The sequence below is a fragment of the Natator depressus genome, chromosome 24, assembly GCF_965152275.1.
Source record: "Natator depressus isolate rNatDep1 chromosome 24, rNatDep2.hap1, whole genome shotgun sequence".
NCBI lineage: Eukaryota > Metazoa > Chordata > Testudines > Cheloniidae > Natator > Natator depressus.
In genome coordinates this window covers 11,962,367-11,984,820 of record NC_134257.1, presented here as the reverse complement: position 1 = coordinate 11,984,820, position 22,454 = coordinate 11,962,367, and the positions used below count along the sequence as shown (strand labels likewise).

General features: G+C 51.6%; 1 protein-coding gene across 4 annotated transcripts in view; it reads left to right on the top strand.

Moving 5' to 3' along the window:
- The first annotated feature begins 15,708 nt into the window (after positions 1 to 15,708).
- CADM3 (cell adhesion molecule 3) overlaps positions 15,709 to 22,454 on the top strand; it is a 136,977-nt gene continuing 130,231 nt past the window's right edge. For 3 of the 4 annotated variants that reach the window (XM_074938435.1, XM_074938433.1, XM_074938432.1), the window contains exon 1: positions 15,709 to 15,913. In XM_074938435.1, coding sequence (XP_074794536.1) covers positions 15,838 to 15,913 — 76 coding nt within the window. In that variant the 5' untranslated portion in view covers positions 15,709 to 15,837. The remainder of the gene's footprint in view (positions 15,914 to 22,454) is intronic. The other variant, XM_074938434.1, reaches the window with a different exon arrangement.

Genomic DNA, 22,454 nt, shown 5'->3' with positions numbered 1-22,454 from the left:
CCTTGGTAGTTATCCCCCTATTTGTGTGATGAATGCATGAATGTGAAGCAACAATGACTTTATTGCCTCTGCAAGTGGTGATCGAAGGGAGGAGGGGAGGGTGGTTAGCTTACAGGGAAGTAGAGTGAACCAAGGGGCGGGGGGTTTCATCAAGGAGAAACAAAGAGAACTTTCACACCGTAGCCTGGCCAGTCATGAAACTGGTTTTCAAAGCTTCTCCTCTGCTCTTCTAACCACCCTGGTGTATAGCTGTGCATAATCAGCAGCCAGGCAATTTGCCTCAACCTCCCACCCCACCATAAACTTCTTCCTCCTTACTCTCACAGATATTGTGGAGCGTACAGCAAGCAGTAATTACAGTGGGAATATTGGTTTTGCTGAGGTCTAAGCAAGTCAGTAAACTGCGCCAGCGCACTTTTAAACTTCCAAATGCACATTCTACCACCATTCTGCACTTGCTCAGCCTGTAGTTGAACAGCTCCTGACTACTGTCCAGGCTGCCTGTGTACGGCTTCATGAGCCATGGCATTAAGGGGTAGGCTGGGTCCCCAAGGATACATATAGGCATTTCAACATCCCCAACAGTTATTTTCTGGTCTGGGAATAAAGTCCCTTCTTGCAGCTTTTGAAACAGACCAGAGTTCCTGAAGATGCGAGCGTCATGTACCTTTCCTGGCCATCCCACATTGATGTTGGTGAAACGTCCCTTGTGATCCACCAGTGCTTGCAGCACTATTGAAAAGTACCCCTTGTGGTTTATGTACTCGCCGGCTTGGTGCTCTGATGCCAAGATAGGGATATGGGTTCCGTCTATGGCCCCACCACAGTTAGGGAATCCTATTGCAGCAAAGCCATCCACTATGACCTGCACATTTCCCAGGTCACTGCCCTTGATATCAGCAGATCTTTGATTGCATTGGCTACTTGCATCACAGCAGCCCCCACAGTAGATTTGCCCACTCCAAATTGATTTCCGAGTGACCGCTAGCTGTCTGGTGTTGCAAGCTTCCACAGGGCTATTGCCACTCGCTTCTCAACTGTGAGGGCTGCTCTCATCTTGCTATTCTTGCACCTCAGGGCAGGGGAAAGCAAGTCACAAAGTTCCATGAAAGTGCCCTTACGCATGCGAAAGTTTCGCAACCACTGGGAATCGTCCCAGACCTGCAACACTATGTGGTCCCACCAGTCTGTGCTTGTTTCCCAAGCCCAGAATCGGCATTCCACCGCATGAACCTGCCCCATTAGCACCATGATGCCCACATTGCCAGGGCCCGTGCTTTGAGAGAAATCTGTGTCCATGTACTCATCACTCATGCTGTTTAAAAATAGCCAGAGCTCCGCGAACCAGCTGAGCAGCAGGGAACAGCAGAGCAGCACACAGCAGGAGTTTGCCTGGGATTGGTGAGTATCCGAGTGTGTGTTTGCTGGTAGGGCAGTTTGATAGCCTGAGCGAGTGCCTGATTGGGTGGTAGCCTGCAGGGGGCGGGGATTGGTGGTGTCTGTTTGTTTGTTTCAGGGAAGCCTGGCTGTTTAAAAATAGCCAGAGCTCCGCAAACCAGCTGAGTAGCGGCAAACCAGCAGAGCAGCACACAGCAGGAGTTTGCCTGGGGTGAGCCCAGTGAGGCTTACATCTTGCCAGCTTCTTTGAGGAAGCTCATAGTAGGAAGGTGATATGGGGGGGGGGTTCAGCTATTGTGACCTGCACTGGATGTGCCATGTTTGTCTTTCTTCCACAGGACACAAGCGACGTTGTCTGTACAAAGTGCAAGCTAGTATCCATATTGGAAGAGAAGATCGAAGGTCTGGAGCAGCAGATATCGACCCTGCGTTGCATACGAGAATCTGAGGATTTTCTGGACAAAAGTCAGGATATGCTTCTATGGGCACAAAGCTCTAAAGATTTAGAGCAGGTTGCACAGCAGAGCCAAGAGGCCAGTGAAGAAGCTTTGCAACATGTGACCTCCAGAAGAAGAAGGGGGAATGTCCAGGTACCAGCAACACAGACACAGGTAAGTAACCGTTTTCATGTTCTCTCCACAGGTACCATTGCGGAGAGTGGACCAGATGATACGTCTGGGGGGAGAAAGCAGAAGGAGACTCCGCTGGTTGGAAGGCATGAGATGCGCTGTCCTGAGGTTGGGGGTTCCACGACCACCACTCCCAAGAGAAGGAGGCGGGTGGTGGTGGTCGGGGACTCTCTCCTCAGGGGGACTGAGTCATCTATCTGCTGCCCTGACTGGGAAAACCGAGAAGTCTGCTTGCCAGGAGCTAGAATTCACGATGTGACGGAGAGACTGCCAAGACTCATCAAGCCCTCGGATCGCTACCCCTTCCTGCTTCTCCACGTGGGCACCAATGATACTGCCAAGAATGACCCTGAGCGGATCACTGCAGACTACGTGGCTCTGGGAAGAAGGATCAAGGAGTTTGAGGCGCAAGTGGTGGTCTCGTCCATCCTCCCCGTGGAAGGAAAAGGCCGGGGTAGGGACTGTCGAATCGTGGAAGTCAATGAATGGCTACGCAGGTGGTGTCAGAGAGAAGGCTTTGGATTCTTTGACCATGGGATGGTGTTCCATGAAGGAGGAGTGCTGGGCAGAGACGAGCTCCACCTAACAAAGAGAGGGAAGAGCATCTTTGCGAGCAGGCTGGCTAACCTAGTGAGGAGGGCTTTAAACTAGGTTCACCGGGGGAAGGAGACCAAAGCCCTGAGGTAAGTGGGGAAGCGGGATACCGGGAGGAAGCACAGGCAGGAATGTCTGTGAGGGGAGGGCTCCTACCTCATACGGACAATGAGGGGTGATCAGCAGGTTATCTCAAGTGCCTATATACAAATGCACAAAGCCTTGGAAAGAAGCAGGGTGAACTGGAGGTCCTAGTGATGTCAAGGAATTATGACGTGATTGGAATAACAGAGACTTGGTGGGATAACTCACATGACTGGAGTACTGTCATGGATGGTTCTAAACTGTTCAGGAAGGACAGGCAGGGCAGAAAAGGTGGGGGAGTAGCACTGTATGTAAGGGAGCAGTATGACTGCTCAGAGCTCCGGTATGAAACTGCAGAAAAACCTGAGTCTCTGGATTAAGTTTAGAAGTGTGAGCAACAAGAGTGATGTAGTGGTGGGAGTCTGCTATAGATCACCGGACCAGGGGGATGAGGTGGATGAGGCTTTCTTCCGGCAACTCGCAAAAGCTACTAGATCGCATGCCCTGGTTCTCATGGGCGATTTTAATCATCCTGATATCTGCTGAGAGAGCACTACAGCAGTGTATAGACAATCCAGGAAGTTTTTGGAAAATGTAGGGGACGATTTCCTGGTGCAAGTGCTGGAGGAGCCAACTGGGGGGGAGCTTCTCTTGACCTGCTGCTCACAAACCGGGAAGAATTAGTAGGGGAAGCAAAAGTGGATGGGAATCTGGGAGGCAGTGACCATGAGTTGGTCGAGTTCAGGATCCTGACACAGGGAAGAAGGTAAGTAGCAGAATACGGACCCTGGACTTCAGGAAAGCAGACTCCCTCAGGGAACTGATGGGTAGGATCCCCTGGGGGAATAACATGAGGGGGGAAAGGAGTCCAGGAGAGCTGGCTGTATTTCAAGGAATCCCTATTGAGGTTACAGGGACAAACCATCCTGATGTGTCGAAAGAATAGTAAATATGGCAGGAGACCAGCTTGGCTTAACAGAGAAATCATTGCGGATCTTAAACATAAAAAAGAAGCTTACAAGATGTGGAAGATTGGACAGATGACCAGGGAAGAGTATAAAAATATTGCTCGGGCATGTAGGAAAGATATCAGGAGGGCCAACTCACACCTGGAGCTGCAGCTAGCAAGAGATGTTAAGAGTAACAAGAAGGGTTTCTTCAGGTATGTTAGCAACAAGAAGAAAGCCAAGGAAAGTGTGGGCCCCTTACTGAATGAGGGAGGCAACCTAGTGACAGAGGATGTGGAAAAAGCTAATGTATGCAATGCTTTTTTTGCCTCTGTCTTCACGAACAAAGTTAGCTCCCAGACTGCTGCGCTAGGCAACACAGCATGGGGAGTAGGTGGCCAGACCTCTGTGGAGAAAGAGGTGGTTTGGGACTATTTAGAAAAGCTGGACGTGCACAAGTCCATGGGGCCGGATGCGTTGCATCCGATAGTGCTAAAGGAGTTGGCGGCTGTGATTGCAGAGCCATTGGCCATTATCTTTGAAAACTCATGGTGAACAGGGGAAGTCCCGGATGACTGGAAAAAGGCTAATGTAGTGCCAATCTTTAAAAAAGGGAAGAAGGAGGATCCTGGGAACTACAGGCCAGTCAGCCTCACCTCAGTCCCCAGAAAAATCATGGAGCAGGTCCTCAAGGAATCTATCCTGAAGCACTTACACGAGAGGAAAGTGATCAGGAACAGTCAGCATGGATTCACCAAGGGAAGGTCATGCCTGACTAATCTAATCGCCTTCTATGATGAGATTACTGATTCTGTGGATGAAGGGAAAGCAGTGGATGTATTGTTTCTTGACTTTGGCAAAACTTTTGACATGGTCTCCCACAGTATTCTTGCCAGCAAGTTAAAGAAGTATGGGCTGGATGAATGCACTATAAGGTGGGTAGAAAGTTGACTAGATTGTCGGGCTCAACTGGTAGTGATCAATGGCTCCATGTCTAGTTGGCAGCCGGTATCAAGTGGAGTGCCCCAGGGGTCGGTCCTGGGGCCGGTTTTGTTCAATATCTTCATAAATGATCTGGAGGATGGTGTGGATTGCACTCTCAGCAAATTTGCGGATGATACTAAACTAGGAGGAGTGGTAGATATAGTGGCAGGTAGGGATAGGATACAGAGGGACCTAGACAAATTGGAGGATTGGGCCAAAAGAAATCGGAGGTTCAACAAGGATAAGTGCAGGGTCCTGCACTAAGGATGGAAGAATCCAATGCACTGCTACAGACTAGGGACCGAATGGCTAGGCAGCAGTTCTGCGGAAAAGGACCTAGGGGTGACAGTGGACGAGAAGCTGGATATGAGTCAGCAGTGTGCCCTTGTTGCCAAGAAGGCCAATGGCATTTTGGGATGTATAAGTAGGGGCATAGCCAGCAGATTGAGGGACGTGATCGTTCCCCTCTATTCGACATTGGTGAGGCCTCATCTGGAGTACTGTGTCCAGTTTGGGGCCCCACACTACAAGAAGGATGTGGATAAATTGGAGAGAGTCCAGCGAAGGGCAACAAAAATGCTTAGAGGTCTGGAACACATGACTTCTGAGGAGAGGCTGAGGGAACTGGGATTGTTTAGTCTGCAGAAGAGAAGAACGAGGGGGGATTTGATAGCTGCTTTCAACTACCTGAGAGGTGGTTCCAAAGAGGATGGTTCTAGACTATTCTCAGTGGTAGAATATGACAGGACAAGGAGTAATGGTCTCAAGTTGCAGTGGGGGAGGTTTAGGTTGGATATTAGGAAAAACTTTTTCACTCGGAGGGTGGTGAAACACTGGAATGCGTTACCTAGGGAGGTGGTGGAATCTCCTTCCTTAGAAGTTTTTAAGGTCAGGCTTGACAAATCTCTGGCTGGGATGATTTAATTGGGGATTGGTCCTGATTTGAGCAGGGGGTTGGACTAGATGACCTCCTGAGGTCCCTTCCAACCCTGATATTCTATGATTCTATGTCACCGTGCTGATATCACCTACTCACCCGGTATCGCTTTGCCAGGTTCTGGTGCTGCATATACTGCTGGACAATGCATGTGGTGTTTAATGTGCTCCTAATTGCCAGAGTGATCTGAGCGGGCTCCATGCTTGCCGTGGTATGGCCTCTGCACAGAAAAAAGGCGCGGAACGATTGTCTGCCGTTGCCCTGATGGAGGGAAGGGCGACTGACGACATGGCTTACAGGGTTGGCTTCCAGGGAATTAAAATCAACAAAGGGGGTGGCTTTGCGAGAAACTGAATGGCCTCTTTAAGGATAGAACTCAAATCTTCAAGGATAGAACTCAAAACTGGGTTTAGCAGGCCGTTGATTTCACAGAGGGAGGGAGGGAGGGAGGAGAAAATGAATACAAAGCAAATCTGGACTATTTTATACATCTTGCTGGCAGCAGACTGTGCAGTACAACTGCTAGCCATCGTCATCTCCTGGGTGCTCGGCAGAAGACGGTGCAGTATGACTACTGGCCATCGTCTTCTGCTGGCTGGAGGTTAAAAGACAGTGCACTGCTGTAGGACTGAATCGCCACGAGACGAAACAAGGGAAATGACCTGGGTGAGTCACTCCCATGTTTGCCCAGGCGCCCGGTTAAAAGAGCACCCAGGACTACGTCGACGACGGCTACCAGTCATACTGCACTGTCTGCTGCCAAATGGCAATAAACTGCTGCTGTGTAGCAATGCAGTACCGCGTCTGCCAGCACCCAGGAGACATACGGTGTCGGTTAGCTGAGCGGGCTCCATGCTTGCCGTGGTATGGCGTCTGCACAGGTAACTGAAGAAAAAAGGCGCAAAACGATTGTCTGCCCTTGCTTTCACGGAGGGAGAGAGGGAACGGGAGCCTGACGATATGTACCCAGAACCACCCCCGACAATGTTTTAGCCCCATCAGGCACTGGGATTTCTACCCAGAATTCAAAGGGGCAGCGGAGACTGCGGGAACTGTGGGATAGCCACCCACAGTGCAACGCTCCAGTCGACGGTTGCCTCAGTACTTTGGACACACTCCACCGACTACATGCACTTAGAGCATTTGTGTGGGGACACACACAATCGACGGTATAAAAACACTTTCTACAAAACCGACTTCTATAAATTCGACCTAATTTCATAGTATAGACATACCCTTAGTTTCTCTGCTGCTGCTTGGTATCCCGTGGATGGCTCAGGAGTATAATGAATTTTTTAATCTTTTTCTTATTGGAGGCTTTTTAAGCCTGATTCATTTCAAGGATTGTATTTCATGATTAGGCCTATTACGTGTTGGGATCTCCCCACCTTTTAAAGCAATTTCTCTTAAAATCCCAACGTTATACCCTGGTTTATATCCTTTAACATTTCTCCTTCCTTGTACAAGACAATTCCTATTGCATGTAGAGTGCAACAATTATTTGCAATGAAAACTAACAATCCTTATCTTCTAAATTTGGAAGACATACTCCATATTCTTTGATTATACATAAGCATTTCACATTATTTAGGACTTAGAACAGAATGGGAGACATTTTCCACATATAACAGGATGTAGATCATACTTACAAGGCAAACAAACGTGCAGATTCTAATTTGGGGTGACAGACAGATAATTCACAGTATATATGTTTTACAAGGAAACAATGTATATTTTATAATTTGGGGTGAACACATGTGGCTTGGATTTCTTGGAGTTCTTTTTAGCTAGGTTGGGTGGGAGAAAGAGGGCTATACATATGCAAATTATGAGTGATTCTTGCCCAGGTGATTAACAATACCCTCATTTAGCCATTTTAGTTTCTATAGCTGGGGAGGGGAATCCCCTCCATAAATGTATCAAGCTCAGTCTTGAAGCCAGTTAGGTTTTTTTGCCCTCACTGAGCCCCTTGGGAGGATCTTCTAGAACTTCACCCTTGAGGCCCCTGCTTGAGGCTGGAGCTTGGGCTCTGAGGCTAGGGTTGCCAGGTGTCCGTTTTGACTGGAAAGTCTGGTTGAAAAGGGGACCTGGCATTGTGCGGTCAGATGTACTGACCGAAAACCAAAAGTCCGGTTACCAAAGGCTGGAGTGGGAGGGCGGGTCATGAACTCACACCAGCCCCTGCTCAGCCAGGGCTGCCTCCTACCTGCATCTTGTGGGCAGGCAGGCTTCACGGCAGAGGCTGCAGTTCCCAGAGCAGAAGGAGCCCAGCTGGGGGTGAGGTGGAGAGGGAGCAGGAGAGGATCTAGAGAGGAGGAAGGGGGAGAGGGCGAGCAGCGAGCGACAGGGGGATGGGGAAGAGGATGTGGGGCCTTGAGGGAAGAGGCAAAGCAGGGCCAGGACCATGGGGGAAAGAGATGGGGCAGGGCCTGGGGAAAGAGGTAGAGCAGGGGCAGGGCCTTGGGGGGATGAGGCAGGGCAGGGGGTCCAGTTTTCAGAAAGTGGACAACCCTATCTGAGACCCACCCCCTCGCCAAGTTTCAGTGCCTGAGCGGGAACATCTACACTGCTATTTTTAAAGCCCTCACTCAAGTCCCATGAGCCTGAGGCAACAGAGCCGGACTCTGAGACTCATTGTCGCAGTTCTTCTTTTGCAGTGTATATATACCCTTACAGCCCAGGATGAGACCTAATGTGGGGACAGATTACCCCACAGCTGCCTACTGTAGGGGCCTTACACTTTCCCCTGTAGCATCTGGTACCGACCACTGTCAGAGATGGGACATCGGCGAGATGGCCCTCAAGTCTGACCCGGTCCGGCAAAACCTATGTTCATAAAGTGATGAAGATACACACATGCAAAGCTAGTGTAAGCAGAAGAATCAGACTCACAGTCTTTGTTTTGGGGCTGCCGCAGCCAAAATCATGTAGCTGAGATGAGAGGCCCTGATTCTCCACTGCACAGCACCCTGTGCACTCATTCAAACGAGTGGAAAAAGGGGTATAAAACACAGTCCAGTCAGAATCCCTTTTGTAAATGATGACACAAGGTGCAGATCCATGGAGAGTGCTGGCCCTAGAGTGCAGGGCAGAGGCCACTGACCCTCATGGCACAACAATCTGACCCTTTGTAGCTTGTGGGGGGGCAAGGCTTGGAGAGAGCAGAATGAAGCAGCTTCCTATGGTGACTTTGCTCCCCCTTCTCTGGCTTTGCTGAGCTCAGGGAAGCCCAGAAGTTCCATCTTTTCTCAGGCACTGGTGTAAGAGTGTGTTGCTGCATCAGTGCCAGTGGTTCGCCTGGGTAGGGACAGCATGGTTTCTGTGCTGGGGAGGCTGTGTGCTGGAGGCGCCTGAGCTATTCATTGTTGTTTGTTATGTTCTGCCCCCAGCAATGGCAGATGCGTTCAGGCTGAATCACAGGGCTTTGTTGTGGTGAGCTCTGCCTCAGCACTGCAGGGTTCGAAAGATCTCTCCCTATCTGCTGCCTCCAGAGGCAAGCTCTTCCCTTGCAGGCTGAGTCAGTGCCTGAAAGCCACTGCTCCCAAGTGACTGACAGGGGGTGCTGCTCCCACAGATATGCACACGGCATTGCCACAGGAAGTGGCATGTGGGAGAGCCTTTTGGTGGCTCAAAAGCGTCCCTGCAAGGCGGAGGGGAAGCACTCACAGTGGGCAAGGAAGTGGAGCTAAGTAGCCTCCTCAGGAGTCTGCAGGGATGGCAGAGAATCTGGCCTGGCTGAAGGTGGGCTGAGAGACGCAGTTGGGCTGAGCTGGGGCTAAATGTTCCAAAATATAGCAAATAACCCAAAGAGAGAATCTTTCGCGTGGAGTCCCCCACATAAAACCATGTCTTCTGTCTCCATCTATCAGAGACACAGCCCACCATAGAGAGACCCCACTATGAGAGAAATACCTCTTCGCAGAGACCCCACCTCCCATATACCCCTAGGACAGAGCAGGGGAAGTGTTGGGCGGGGGGGCTTCTGCAGGCTACAGCCACCCCAAAATTTGCCTTAGCCTTTCCCCTCACCCCTGTAGCCACCCCTCTGTAAGGATAAGGCCTTTGTCTGCAGTCATATTAAGAGAGCAGCATGGCCATGAGCTAAGATGCAGGAAGTCACATCCTCACATTCCGTCTAAATTACATTAAAACAAAATATCGGGCTGTTAAGAAGGAGATCTTGTCCTAATAGCACCCACTATGACCAGATAAAGAAACAGATCTTAAGATGGTTAAAGAAAACTTAGCCTGACAGCATCCTGTCTGGCAAGAAACCACTTATCAAGAGTTGTGGTTGTGAAATCTTCATTTCTTTATTGTCTCCACTTCCCTATTGCCTGTCTGTATGATCTCTGTCTGGTTCTTTGATTGTTTCTGTCTGTTGCATAATTAATTTTGCTATGTGTAAATTAATTAAGGTGGGGGGTATGATTGGTTAGAGAATTTTGTTACAATATTTTAGGATTGGTTTGTAAAATTTTAGTAAAATGATTGGTTAAGGTATAGCTAAGCAGGACTCAAGTTTCACTACATAAACTGGGGTCCAAAAGGAAGTTCTTTGGGAACCAACTCCAGGACACAGCCCCAAGAACAGAGCTGCCAGACCTCAACACTCTGCCAATGACACCGTGCAGAAACTGGAGTCCCCCATATGGACCTGATCCTGACTGGCCAGCAGGGAAAAGTTCATGTGTCTTATTGGGAGTGGTGAGCATTGTATGTGTAGCATGTGCATTCTGTTTTAGTGATTATTAATAAATAGAGGTTATGTAGTATATTACTGCACAAGGCTGTTTCTGTGGTAAAAGACCCCATAAACCCACAAAAGATTAAGCCCGGAGGGAATGGGTGTTTGCCTGGAGCCCGGAGGAGTAGAGCCCAGAGCCCACGGAGGGGTAAATAAATTTAAAGGGTTACGTCTGAGCCCTAGGAACAGGGTAAGTAAGGGTGGGTGCCCCTAGAGTGTGCGAGTAACAGAGAATTTTGTGCAGGTAACACCTCCCAGTGCAAAGGTCAGCTGTTACACAGAATTAAGGGTGGTAGGGTATGGCATTGACACCCTTACTTCAGCACTGCTGCTGGTGGGGCGCCTCCTTCAGAGCTGGGTGCCCAGCCCGCAGCTGCCTCTCTCGGGCCACCCAGCTCTCAAGGCAGCACTGCCACCCGCAGCAGCGGAGAAGTAAGGGGAACATACTGAGCATGGGGAAGGGGTGGGAGCACGGAAATAACAGAGCGGAGGGAACACGCAGGGAGAGAGATGGAAAGGAGTGTGCATAGGGGAGGGGGAATCACAGACTGGGAAGGGGAGCATCATTAGGGGAGGGAGATCACCAATGGGAGAGGGGGAGCATGCATAGGCGCAGAGGGTCACAAATAGGGGGAGCATGCATAGGGAGGGGGAATCACAGAGGGGAGGGGGAACATGCATAGGAGAGGGGGGATCACTGACAAGGAAAAGGGGCATGGTTAGGAGAATGGGGGGCATGGACAAGGGGCAGAGAACCCCAAACAGAGAGAGTGTGGGTGTGGTAGAAGTCCCAGATGGGCAGGCACCATGCCAGGAGGGACTGGCACATGGCAGAGCAGTAATGTGCAGCCCAGTGTGGGGCACTGCACGCTGCGGGGGTGCCACAGGGATGGGGGGCCACAGCCAAGTTGGTAGCACAGGGGATGCTGCTATGAGTGGGGTGGGCAGGGGCCAGCGCACACCATGAGAGATCTGGTCCTGCTGCTATGGCTGTCCAAGGACTGCTAGCAGCAGGCTTGCCAGGCACTGAGTTGAGCTGTGCCACGCGGTGGTGGGCAGTGTGAGGGGTTGACCTTGAGCCACAGGTCCAGAGCCCAGGGTGGCTCCAGGGCCCTTCCCATGAAGAAGCAGCGAGGGGCCAGAGCCCTCATGATGCACCTGGTGTGTGGGCAGTAGAGCCTCAGTGCTCCCATATGTGTGCCCACAAGAGGTATAGCACAGCCTCCTTATTTTCTGTCTAGCCCACCTCAGTCCCCCCACTGGGAAGAGGCTGGCATTGCCCCTGGGAGAGAGAAACCCCCTCACGCTGACATGCTGTATTAATTTAGATGGAATATAGGGACCAAAGGTGTTAACATGATCCAGTCACTGTCCAACATTAAACAGTGTTAAACAAAGTTTGCAGTTTCATATCCAGAGACCTCATCCTGCTTAGCCCCAGGGCAACCGCACCATTAACCATCCTTTTAACCCTTTATTAAAGATTCAGAAAAGAGGGGAAAACAGTTAAAGTCTTTACAATAAAATCCTGACTTAATACTTTAACATTGCAACATCCCTTGTTCCCCTTCTCTTCAGCTGGAGAGAGGTTTTATAAGGAAAACACCCTTTGACAGTTGCTTAGATGGTATTAAAGATGTGGCAAAGTGAAATTAGTTGAGATGCCCTAGAGAGATGTGTCGTAGTTATTAAAGTCCGATCCCGTTTCCTAGAAAACAAAACAACACAAACACACAAAAAGGGGAGAGAACAGAACAACAAATAGAAAATGCAGCTTCTGTCTCTGGTGCTGACTCTCACTTGCAACCTCAAGGCTGGAGAAACACTGGCCCAGCACATGGTCTCCTCAGCCACTCGAAGACCCGGAAAACTTGTACCATCATCAGCTCATTTAGGGCATTGCTTTTAGCTGCTTCTTTCAGGTTGCAGGCTTACTGCAGTGCTGTGACATATACAGCCCTGACCAGCTAAGCCAGACTCTCATTAGACAGAAGGAAAAAGGAGAGAGATAGGAAAGAAAATAAATAAAGTGGGGAAGGAAAATGACATACTGCAGGAGAGCAGGGGGAGAGGACACAAAGTCTCACATTCCAGGTGGTATTTGGGATTCAGCCAGAGCCGGTAGAGGTGGCAATATTATCTGGCCTGTCTGGTCAAGACACCTCTCGGGAGCAGGATAATGAAGGACCGGGGACAGAGAAGATGGCGGGGGTGGCAGCCATGATAATAAAACTCACGGCAGTGGCTGTTTCCCGAAAGTCTTTTCTTTTTAAAAATCCCTAAAGGGAGTGTTTGGAGGAACAGTCCATCCTATGGTTATTTTGTCCACCAACAGGCCTCATTTCCAATACACCAGTTTTGGTCCACTGATTTCCAGTCCTCTACTCCTCTTGTTTATCAAGTGCGATCTTAATACAGTCCTGGAGTGGTGTCTGTAGAACTTTTTGTTTGAACTAATTCAGTCCTTCTGTCTCATGTTTGCACCTTTTCCATCAGCTTCTACTTTTCCAGGTTATTGGGACACTTTAGGAACGTTTATCCACTTTTTATAGTTGAGCTCACAATTAAGGCAAATTTGTAGGCCCAACTATTACAGAAGACCTCACCTTCCATCCCCCTCTATGAGAAACACCTCCCTCAATCACCCCACGCCCTATACCCTTGGTATGAGACTCCCCCCTCCAAGAGACCCCCCCCCTCCCATTCTGAGATCCCCATCTCCCACAGACCCACCCCAACACACAGATGTCCATCTCACGGGTGCCTCATCCCACCAACAGAGAAGTCTCTCCCACTGGAGACAACCTCCAAATCACAGAGACATTTCAAGCCACAGGGACACCTGCCTCACAGACACCCATCCCATGGACAACCTGACCAATAGAGACATCCTATCTACTGGAGACACCCCTACTCACCAGAGATGCACACAGAATCCTGCTTCATGGACACCCCAACTCAATGACACCCAGACATGCCCCCATCCCACTGTGACCCTGATCAACAAGACATCCCACCTCCTGGAGACTCCACAACTAATTGAGACCCTGATCCACAGAGACAGCTGCCTCTCAGACACCTGCCTCATAGACCCAGATCTTCAGAGATAGCCCACCACCTGGAGATGCCCCGACTCACAGACCCCCACCTCACAGAGACACCCCATCAAATAGAAACCCTGACCCACAGAATGATCCTGACTCCTGGAAGTGCCCTATCCCACAAAGGCCCCAACCCCCAGAGACCATGCTCACAGAAACAGCCTGATCCCCAGAGAACCAGCCTTATAGAAAGAAAAGGAGGACTTGTGGAACCTTAGAGACTAACATGCATCCGATGAAGTGAGCTGTAGCTCACGAAAGCTTATGCTCAAATAAATTTGTTAGTCTCTAAGGTGCCACAAGTCCTCTTTTTCTTTTTGCGGATACAGACTAACACGGCTGCTACTCTGAAACCAGCCTTACAGAGATACCCCAACCCCAGAAACACCTTGCCTCACAGAGACCCCCTGGCTCAGACAGACCTTGCCTCACAGAGATGTCCCAATTCACAACAATCCCCACTCTAGAATGATACCTTGATCTACTGAGAGTCTGAGACCCCTTGTCCCAGGCCTTCAGGGCTATGCTACATCAGTTGATCATGCTCAGTTACATTTGTTCCCCTACAGCTGATGGAAATGCACTTGGCAGCTACACACACGAGTGTTTCATTCGGTTCTCCATGGTGTTGACATCCCAAACAGACTGGTTGTTTTGGGCCCAAGAAGGACTGACTCTTATTCCAGCCTCACTCACTCCTGTGCCAAAGTGGTTGGAGCTGCCTGAAAAAATGGAGAGAACTGGGCTGTCAACAATGGGGCTTCAGGAGCAGAGCTACCAGCACTCTCCATCTCCTTTCTACACATTGCCCATGTCTCCCACAGTATCCATGTGGGAAATGCCCCAGCCTCCCCTAATGCTATTACTCTGCACATCTTCAGCTGCTTCTCAACCAGGACCAGCCAGCAATCATTAGCCAGTCCCAATTAGTGTAGTACAGAAAGGACAGGGACACCTGTGCAAGCCAGGGGCATTTCCAGGGATAAAAAAAGTGGAAGGGAGGATGAAAGATGGTTCCACTGGCCCCCCTCAGGGCTATGGGACACCCACTTCTCCCACAATAACTACTCCACTGAAGCTGTATTTACACAGCAGCACCCCCTTTTTACAAAGAACTAGCTTCTTAAGAAAGGATCCTGATTACAGGACAGTTGCTATGGACCCTGTCTGCAGAGATACTGTCAGTGATACAGACTGCCCCAACGAGACACCTTCTCTCCAATACACCACAGATAAAACCTGACCCACAAGGAGTGTCCTCACCAATACCAGTGCTGATACAGCCTGCCCCACAGAGACCCCTCCTCACTAATTCACTGCTGGTACAGCCTGCCCCACATAGATCCCTCCTCACCAATACACGTATGATACAGCCTGCTCCACAGAGTCCCCTCCTCATCAATAAACCACTGACACAGCGTGCCCCACCGAGACCCTTCCTCACCGGTACACCAATGATACAGCCTGCCCCACAGAAACCCCCGCTCATCAATAGGCCTCTGATACTGCCTGCCCCACACAGACCCCCTCCTCACCAATACACGGATGATACAGTCTGCTCTACCGAGACCCCTCCTCACCAATAAACCACTGATACAGTCTGCCTCACACAGACCCCAGCTCCCCAGACATCAGTGACAGCCCGAGTGGGGAAATGGGTTTAATCACGTCCCTTTCCCACCATGACTTAAACCATCCGGCCACCCCGGGCTAGCCCGAGCCTGGGGCAGGGACAATCACGCCGCGGTGGCTCGGATCTCGGAGGCGCGGCTGGGTGTGTTCTGGAAGCGGGTGTAGCTTGTTTTGGCTTGGCGCTGGCGGCTGCCGTCTGCCGTGTTTTCCCAGCCGTGATACAAAGCGTCGGGGAGACGCAGCCTCCCACGGTCTGTAGGGACGTGGGCTGTGCGTGTGCGCCCGCCGCGGGAGGGCTGGTCCCGCTGCCTCCGAGCAGCCGCCAGAGGCAGTGGCGGCAGGTGCCAGTGACCCGCCCGCGCCCAAAGGCTGCATTGCACCGTCCGAGCCCGGCGCGGCTGGTTCGCAGCCCCGGCCCAGCTCACGGGCCCCCTGCGGCCGCTGCAGCCCCCGCCCTGCGAGCAGCAGCAGCGCGCTCCGCGGGGACCGAAGCATACGGACCGCACCAAGTCTCCTGCAAGGGGGGGGGCAATGCGTGCGGGGGGGAGCCGAGCGAGCGTGTTTCAAGCAGGCGGAGGGGGGAAACGTTCGGAAAGATTCTCCCGTCCCCCTACGCTCGCAGCCCTAATGGTCCGTTCCGCGTGCTCTATTTAATCCCCTGCTGCAGCAGCCGCCCTGGCTTCAGTCAATAGCAGGTATCGTCGCTGTCGCGCGTGGCCGTGGGCCGGACGCTCGCTTCCCGCGGGGCTGAGCCGTGGAGGATCCCCGCAGCCCTAGAGCCACCATGCTGCCGCCGGCGCTGACCCTGCTGCTGCTCCTCGGCTGCCTGGAGGCGGGCAGCGGGACCCTCTCGCACGACGGTGAGTGAGGCGCCGCGGGGTGCCCGCCTGGGGTCGGGGCGGGGGGTCCAGACGCTCTCTGTCCGCAAACGCTGTTTCGCGGAAGCCGGGCGCAGCATCTGCAGCCCAGGGAGCGGACCGCGGACAGCGCCGCAGCCCGAGCCGCTGGGAGAGGGGCCGGGGGCCGCCTTTTCCTGTCGGGCACCTGGCAGCTGGGGTGGCGCGTCTCGCCCGCCCGCCCCCCAGCGCTACCTCGGTTCTGCCGAGCTCAGCCTCCAGCCCGCTGGGGCTGGGGGCGCCGCGCCCCTAGGGTGCATCCAGGTGCAGGCGAGGGTCCCCCGTTCTGCGGCGCTCAGCGCGGGGGCTGGGAGCCAGGGCACGGCGGGAGGGGGTCGCTGGGCGCTGCTTGCCGCTGACGGGCGGTGCCGCTATGTCGGTCAGCCAGGCTCCCAGGGCGGCAGGTGTCCCAGCCGCAGCCCGCCGCCTGCCCACCCCTCTTCGGGCTCGGTGCCGGGTTCGGCTCCGGAGTCCCGTCCTCGTCCTGGAGACTGGCTCGGCTCCTAGCCCTGCTCGGCGCTGGCTGCAGTCGCTGTCACGAAAGGGGGGGCCGGACTGGCCGGGCCATCGCCCCTGGGGAGGGTCCCCCGGGCACAGCCGTGTAGCGGCGGCTCGGTGCGTCCAGCCAGCGGCTCTGCGGCCTGCGGCGCAGCTGGGCGCGGTGAGAAAGGGAGGGGCAGGGCCCCTGCCAGGGCGGGGGGAGGGGGGGAATGGAACAAGCGGGGCTGGCCGCGCGGCTCTGGGCTGGGGAGCTGGAGGGGCCACCCCGGGTCTCCCCTGGGGCCCTCCAGCCTGGGGCAACTGGTATCAAGGTCACCCCCTCCCCCCCAGGCTGTCCATTTGCCACCTTTTCAGCGAACAGGGATGGCTGGCTCCACACCCCCCCCCCCATCCCTGGAATGTTCGAGAGAGGCTGGCACCCCTGCCCCTCCTGCCACAAGGATCAGGAGTCTCCCCATGATGTGTCTCTCTATGGCTCCCACTGGGTGACCATGCTGGGGGAGGGGGGTTGGGTGCAGAATAGGGAGCCGGGGGCCTCAGTCACTGCACCCAAATTGGCCGTGTCACCATCTCAGCAGGCCTGTGCTCTTGCAGCCAAGGATAGCCAGGTGCCAAAGGTGACCACAGTCCTGCCAGGGCTGTGGCATGCTGCATTTTGAGGCAGGGCTTCAGTGCTAGAGTTGAGGCTGAGATTGGCTTTTAGTTCCAGGAGCACTTTGGAGAGGTTTATTTAACATTATCAGGCTTGCTGCCTGTCTTCCCTTCTCTGCCTATTTATCTTCCTAGCCAGCTTTCCGTTTGTGTCTCTGTTAGTCCATCTGCCTCTCCCATTAAGCTAGAACATACAGTGCTGCAATTAGATGGGTTTAAAGTGCTTGGAAGATAGCAGAAGGCTGCAGCAGGGTTTGGAGAAGACAGACCAATTCCACCAGTTCCTCCCAGAGAAACCTGTTCATATTTGTATGTGTCCTATTATTCAAGTATCTCTCAAATCCCCCTGATACTCTGTATACAGATTGTTTATTATGCAGAAAGCATGGAGTGGCTCTGTAGCCCCATAACCCTTGAGACAAAGGGTGTTTACCCATTATGTATAACAACAATAGGCAGAGCGATGCATGCCAAAACAACCTTTAATGAAGTACCACAAAGCAAACATAATTTTGATAAGGATTTTGAAAGGCAATGCATTGCTTTTTGTAACTATTTTGCTGCAAAATGAAATGCTGGCTGAACCTCAGTAGCCAGGCTTGGGGCTTGGGGTCTGAAATGACCATGCACTGATATCATGTCAGTTGCACCCTCTCTTTATATTTGTCTTTAAAGTATTATATATGCACCTATGTGGTGCTGTACACGTACTGAGACTCATCAGAAGCAGGAAGTAATTCTGAGGTGGGCGGTGAGGGACCAGCAGTGCTAAGACAAGGGTTTCACAGATTTGAAAACCAGAAAGGACTCTTACTAGCTACTCTAACCTCCTACGTAACAGAGGCTGGAGATTTCTCCCAGTAATTCCTGCGTCTAACCCAGCAACTTGTGGTGGAATTAGAGCATGAGGAGAATTAGAGGTGTGAGGTAGAAGAGCATTGTGTGTACTCACATGCTAATTAGAGGACCATTCATCCATCCCCCTCCCCCCACGCGTCTAGAAATGCCATGTTCAGTACAGGCAGGCTTCTCAGACCATCTCTGCAACTGTGGCCATGTATTTTACCCAGTTAGGTCTTGAATGAGCTTTTCCTCAGTGTGTATTGCAGGTGCTAATGATGGAGGGGTGTGGGACTGCTCTCCTTACACTTCCTCATTGCCTGGTTTCGTGGTGCATGCTTACTGGGGTAAAATAGCCTGGAACCAAAGGCTGGTACAATGAATGAAGTATTGCAGCGTGTGGGGAAGATGAGAAACTGGAACCAGGAAATGTCCTGGTTAGGGCATGAACTGGAGGTGCTTGGATCCCAAAGTAGGAGCTGCTCTGCCCATTGAGCTACAGGAGAAGCTCTGCTAGCCCTTCACAGCAGGAGAGTTTCTATCCTCTTCCCCACCCCACACTAGAGGATAAGACTGTTACTGGATGCAGGGTGTCATGTGACCACACCCATTCAAAAGCCCCAAAGGCAGGCAGTCTCCATGCATTCTAGGTGGTGATGGTCTTAGTGATTATGAGCATGGGGCTGTCATGAAGTCCCAAAGAGGAGTCACCTGGGTATGGCTGGCACCGTGTCATTCTTGACTGTTAAAAAGGCCATGCTAAATACCACTGAATACCATAGATTCCAAGGCCAGGAGAGACTATTGTGATCATCTAGTCTGACCTCCTGTATAGCACAGGCCACAGAACATTCCCAAAATAATTCCTAGAGCAGGTCTTTAAAAACAAAACAAAAAAACCCTCAACCCTTGGTAAAGTGTCCCAATGGCTAATCACCCTCAGTGTTTTGTAAGCCTGATTATGTTCAGTGAATTGACTGGGTGTCAATGTGCATGGAGACACTTTTGAGTGAATCCCAAGTACTCACAAAAATGCATGTGGTATTGGTTGAGAGTGGTGGGTTGAAGTTCTCTGTGTAGCCCCCAGGCAGAGTACAGCATAGAAAAAGATCTGGCAAGCTTCCCCCAGGAAGAAGTGTCAGTGTTTCCTTTGTTCTCTGGCCCTTTGCTGAGATATCAGCAAGGGTGATGCTGGCTGAAAAACACAAAACCAAAAAATCTGTGAGCGCCAACCTGGAGCACTGTCTACTCCCACTATGAATGCAGGAAAGCATTGGCTGAGAAATACTGCCCCCTCAGGAAGACATTCTGTAATGTTGTGCTGTTCACCAGTCAATGACATGTGGGCCCAGGAAAATGTCCTTTGCCACCGATTGTCCTAAAACCCCCCTCCCATGCACCCCTCAACCTCTGAATATGTCCCTGGCACAGCTCTCGCCAATAGAACCCTTCTGGCGGTGTGACTGAGGAACGTGGTACCTCCTCAGAGGGGAGAGTTAAGGTGCTGCAAGTATAAAATTCCCCACCTGTCTCCTCCCCTTGGGAAGTGGCTACATTGTATCCCACAGCACCTCAAACATTGTAACGAGAGACAGGAGGGTGGGGTTCCACAAAGGGTTCTGTTGCCCAGGGAGCAGAACTGTTGGACTCTGGGAAAAGTCTTGGTACTTCACCGTAGTAGCTTTGTGTGTGTGCACTTGCACAGCTGATGTGCTGTGCAGATTTTGGTGTCTTTGGGCTGGGAGCATGCGAGGTGGGGGAGAGGATGATTCTGTGCCTACAAGAACCCCACCAGTAAAAAAGAGAAAGTGAGTGAGTTCAGGAGCAAAACCTTTTATTTATCTGAAAATAGTGTACACTAGCTACATGGGGAACCCCCTGAACACTAAAGCTCCAAAGCTTTGGACTCTGGTCTGCTGGGGACCTCATCTACCGAAGGTACCTGTATATCACCTGTTACTGTAGCACCTTACAATCTTAAGTAGCTCTGGGTGCTGTTATCCCAGATGGCGGACTGACAGTAAAAGGGGCCAAGGTGTCACAGGCAGTCTGTGACCAAGCAGGGACTTGAAATGAGATCTGCCAAGTCCCAGGCTAGTTCTCCAACCACTGGGCCATCCTTCCTTTCTCAGCACAGTAGAAAATGTTCTCCCCCATGCCCTTCCTCCTACACTCTCCTAGCTGTGTGCCCTAAAGTCCATTGTTTTAGAGACAGGTAGATTCACCAAGTACCTGACCCTCATGCGAATTCCCAGGCTTCCCCTAGGAGCACTTCATGCTGAGCAGAAGCACTGTGCTGGGAGGAGATTTCCCTGTCCTAGGTGAGTGCCATGTGTTTCCAGTGAACACCCAGGGAATGAGACCATCCCCTCACAGGATGCTGAAATGGATATTCGTGCTTCTGGGAGGGAGCAGTGTCTAATGATTAGAGTGCAGCCGTGGGAGTCGGGAGCTCTGGGCTCTATTGGCTGTGCCACAGGTGTATTGAGTGACCTTGGTCTAGTCAGCAGCCTCTCTGCCTTTTAATTTCTCCACCTCTGAAATGAAGATGATAATAATGACCTGTCTCACTGGGAGGTTGCGTTCATTAATGTTAATATAAGCCCTTGAGCCCCACCTAAGCAAATCTGTAGCGGCATGCTCAGTAATACTCTGATCAGATGGGTTTGCCACCATCTGCTGCCTCAGTCCATGGTCTATCTGTGTGCTTTTGGCAGGCAGGTACTGAGTGGACCTGATGCACTGTAACTGTCCTACGGAAATGACCGCGAGATCCTTGCAATAGCTATTTTTCTTCAGTAGGACACATTTGTACCATAGTGAGGCTGTGCGGCAGTTCTCACAGGAGTGGGGGTACTTAGTGTAGTCCCTCAGCCCTATAGTCATTTCTTAGCCCCTCCTTGCCAGACTGCGAGCTCCTTGTCCTTGAGCTGGAGAAACCATTGCAGTCGCGTTAGGATGTACATTGTGCCCTTTGCAAATACTACTTAGGCTTGGATAGAGGCACATCCACATACTTGTGCTAAAGCAACTCCTGACTTCAGGGTTATCATTAAGGTTTAGCATATGCTACAAACCTTGTTTCACTGCCAGCGTGTGCCCATGTCACACTGGGGAAGTTGGCTGGGGAAGTTGTGGCAACCCTGGTGAACTGATTCCACCATAGGCATGAGAAAGGAGGAGGAAAGTAAAGTGCAATCTTTGTGAATCTCTTGAAACAAAATTAAAACCACTCAGATAGCTTCAGATTGGCTCACTGAGGGGGAATGGGCCTTTCTGTTGCAGGAAGCCTAGCCAAGAGGCAGTGCAGCTGTGGTTGCTTTTTTGCATTATTAGACTCGGAGAATAACAAGTGCAACAGAACAGGGAAGCTGTCTATTAAATGTCAGGCAGAGCAAGCAGCGAACCAGGATTGCTGAAACCGACAACTCAGCTATCTGGCAAAAGGCATTAGGATCAATGAGACACACTGGATTGAAAACAATAACAGAGATCAGGGTACACAGAGTCTCCCAGCCATGTACTCAGACAGTGAGGGGAAGTGCTGGCGCTGCAAAGGCAGGGCTGAAACTTTGCTTCCACTCTGACTATCCTCAGGTTTGGGAATTACCTGCGTTACTGACTCAGAGGCTGTGCTGGGGAACGTGGAGGGCACGTCTGCAACGAGCTGGAGGAAGAAACGAGACAAGCTGGGGAGCTGCAATTGCCAGCAATGACTAATGAGTCCTTGCCTGGCCCTTGTGCCTTTCCAGTCTCCTTCCAGTCAGAAGGTGTGAGGAGAGAGAATGCCTGGCTGCTATCTAGACACAGAATGCATGGGAAAGGCAACTCCCTCCCTGTCCCTCAGCCTTGGTGCCCATGTCTGTGCAGCCTGAGTGGGAAAGTTACTCCTCTCACGCCGGCCCACGTGGAATGTGTGTCTGCCCTCGTTTTATCACTCTCCACCGAGATGAAGGCAAACAGCCCTTAGCTCCACCGCTGGCCAGGGCTCTTTCTGCATCTCTGAGCAATTCCTGGTCACCAGCTACAGTCTCCTCTCTCCTTCAGATGGCTTCCTTCTCCAAAGCAGTGCTGCTTCTCCCTTCCCCACAGAACCCACCTCTCTGTCCAGGGCAGTCTTAGCTCAGTGGATCTCACTCACACCTCCTGCTTAAAGAATTGCACCCATTGCAAGGATTACTGTCTCTGGCCCCCCTCCTTCTACATATACACAGGAGTGGAGAGAGCTCCTCTGGCACAAGGGCTTGAGAAAGGAACCAGTTCTCACTACCGTGGCAATGCTCTTGATGGAAGAACTGATCCATCTGAGAAAATCTCAGCAGGGTTCTCTTGAGATGATGATTGGTTCCTTTTCTGACTCATTTTGGTCAGCAAAACTAGAACCAGTTGGTCCATTGCTAATTTCTGTGCCCTGAGTTAGGAGTCCACAAACCAAGAGTCCTAGTGAGGTGGAGAGGGAGTCACACAATGACACTGGGATGTAGGGCTCGCTTTCTGGTGATCCTCTGCACAT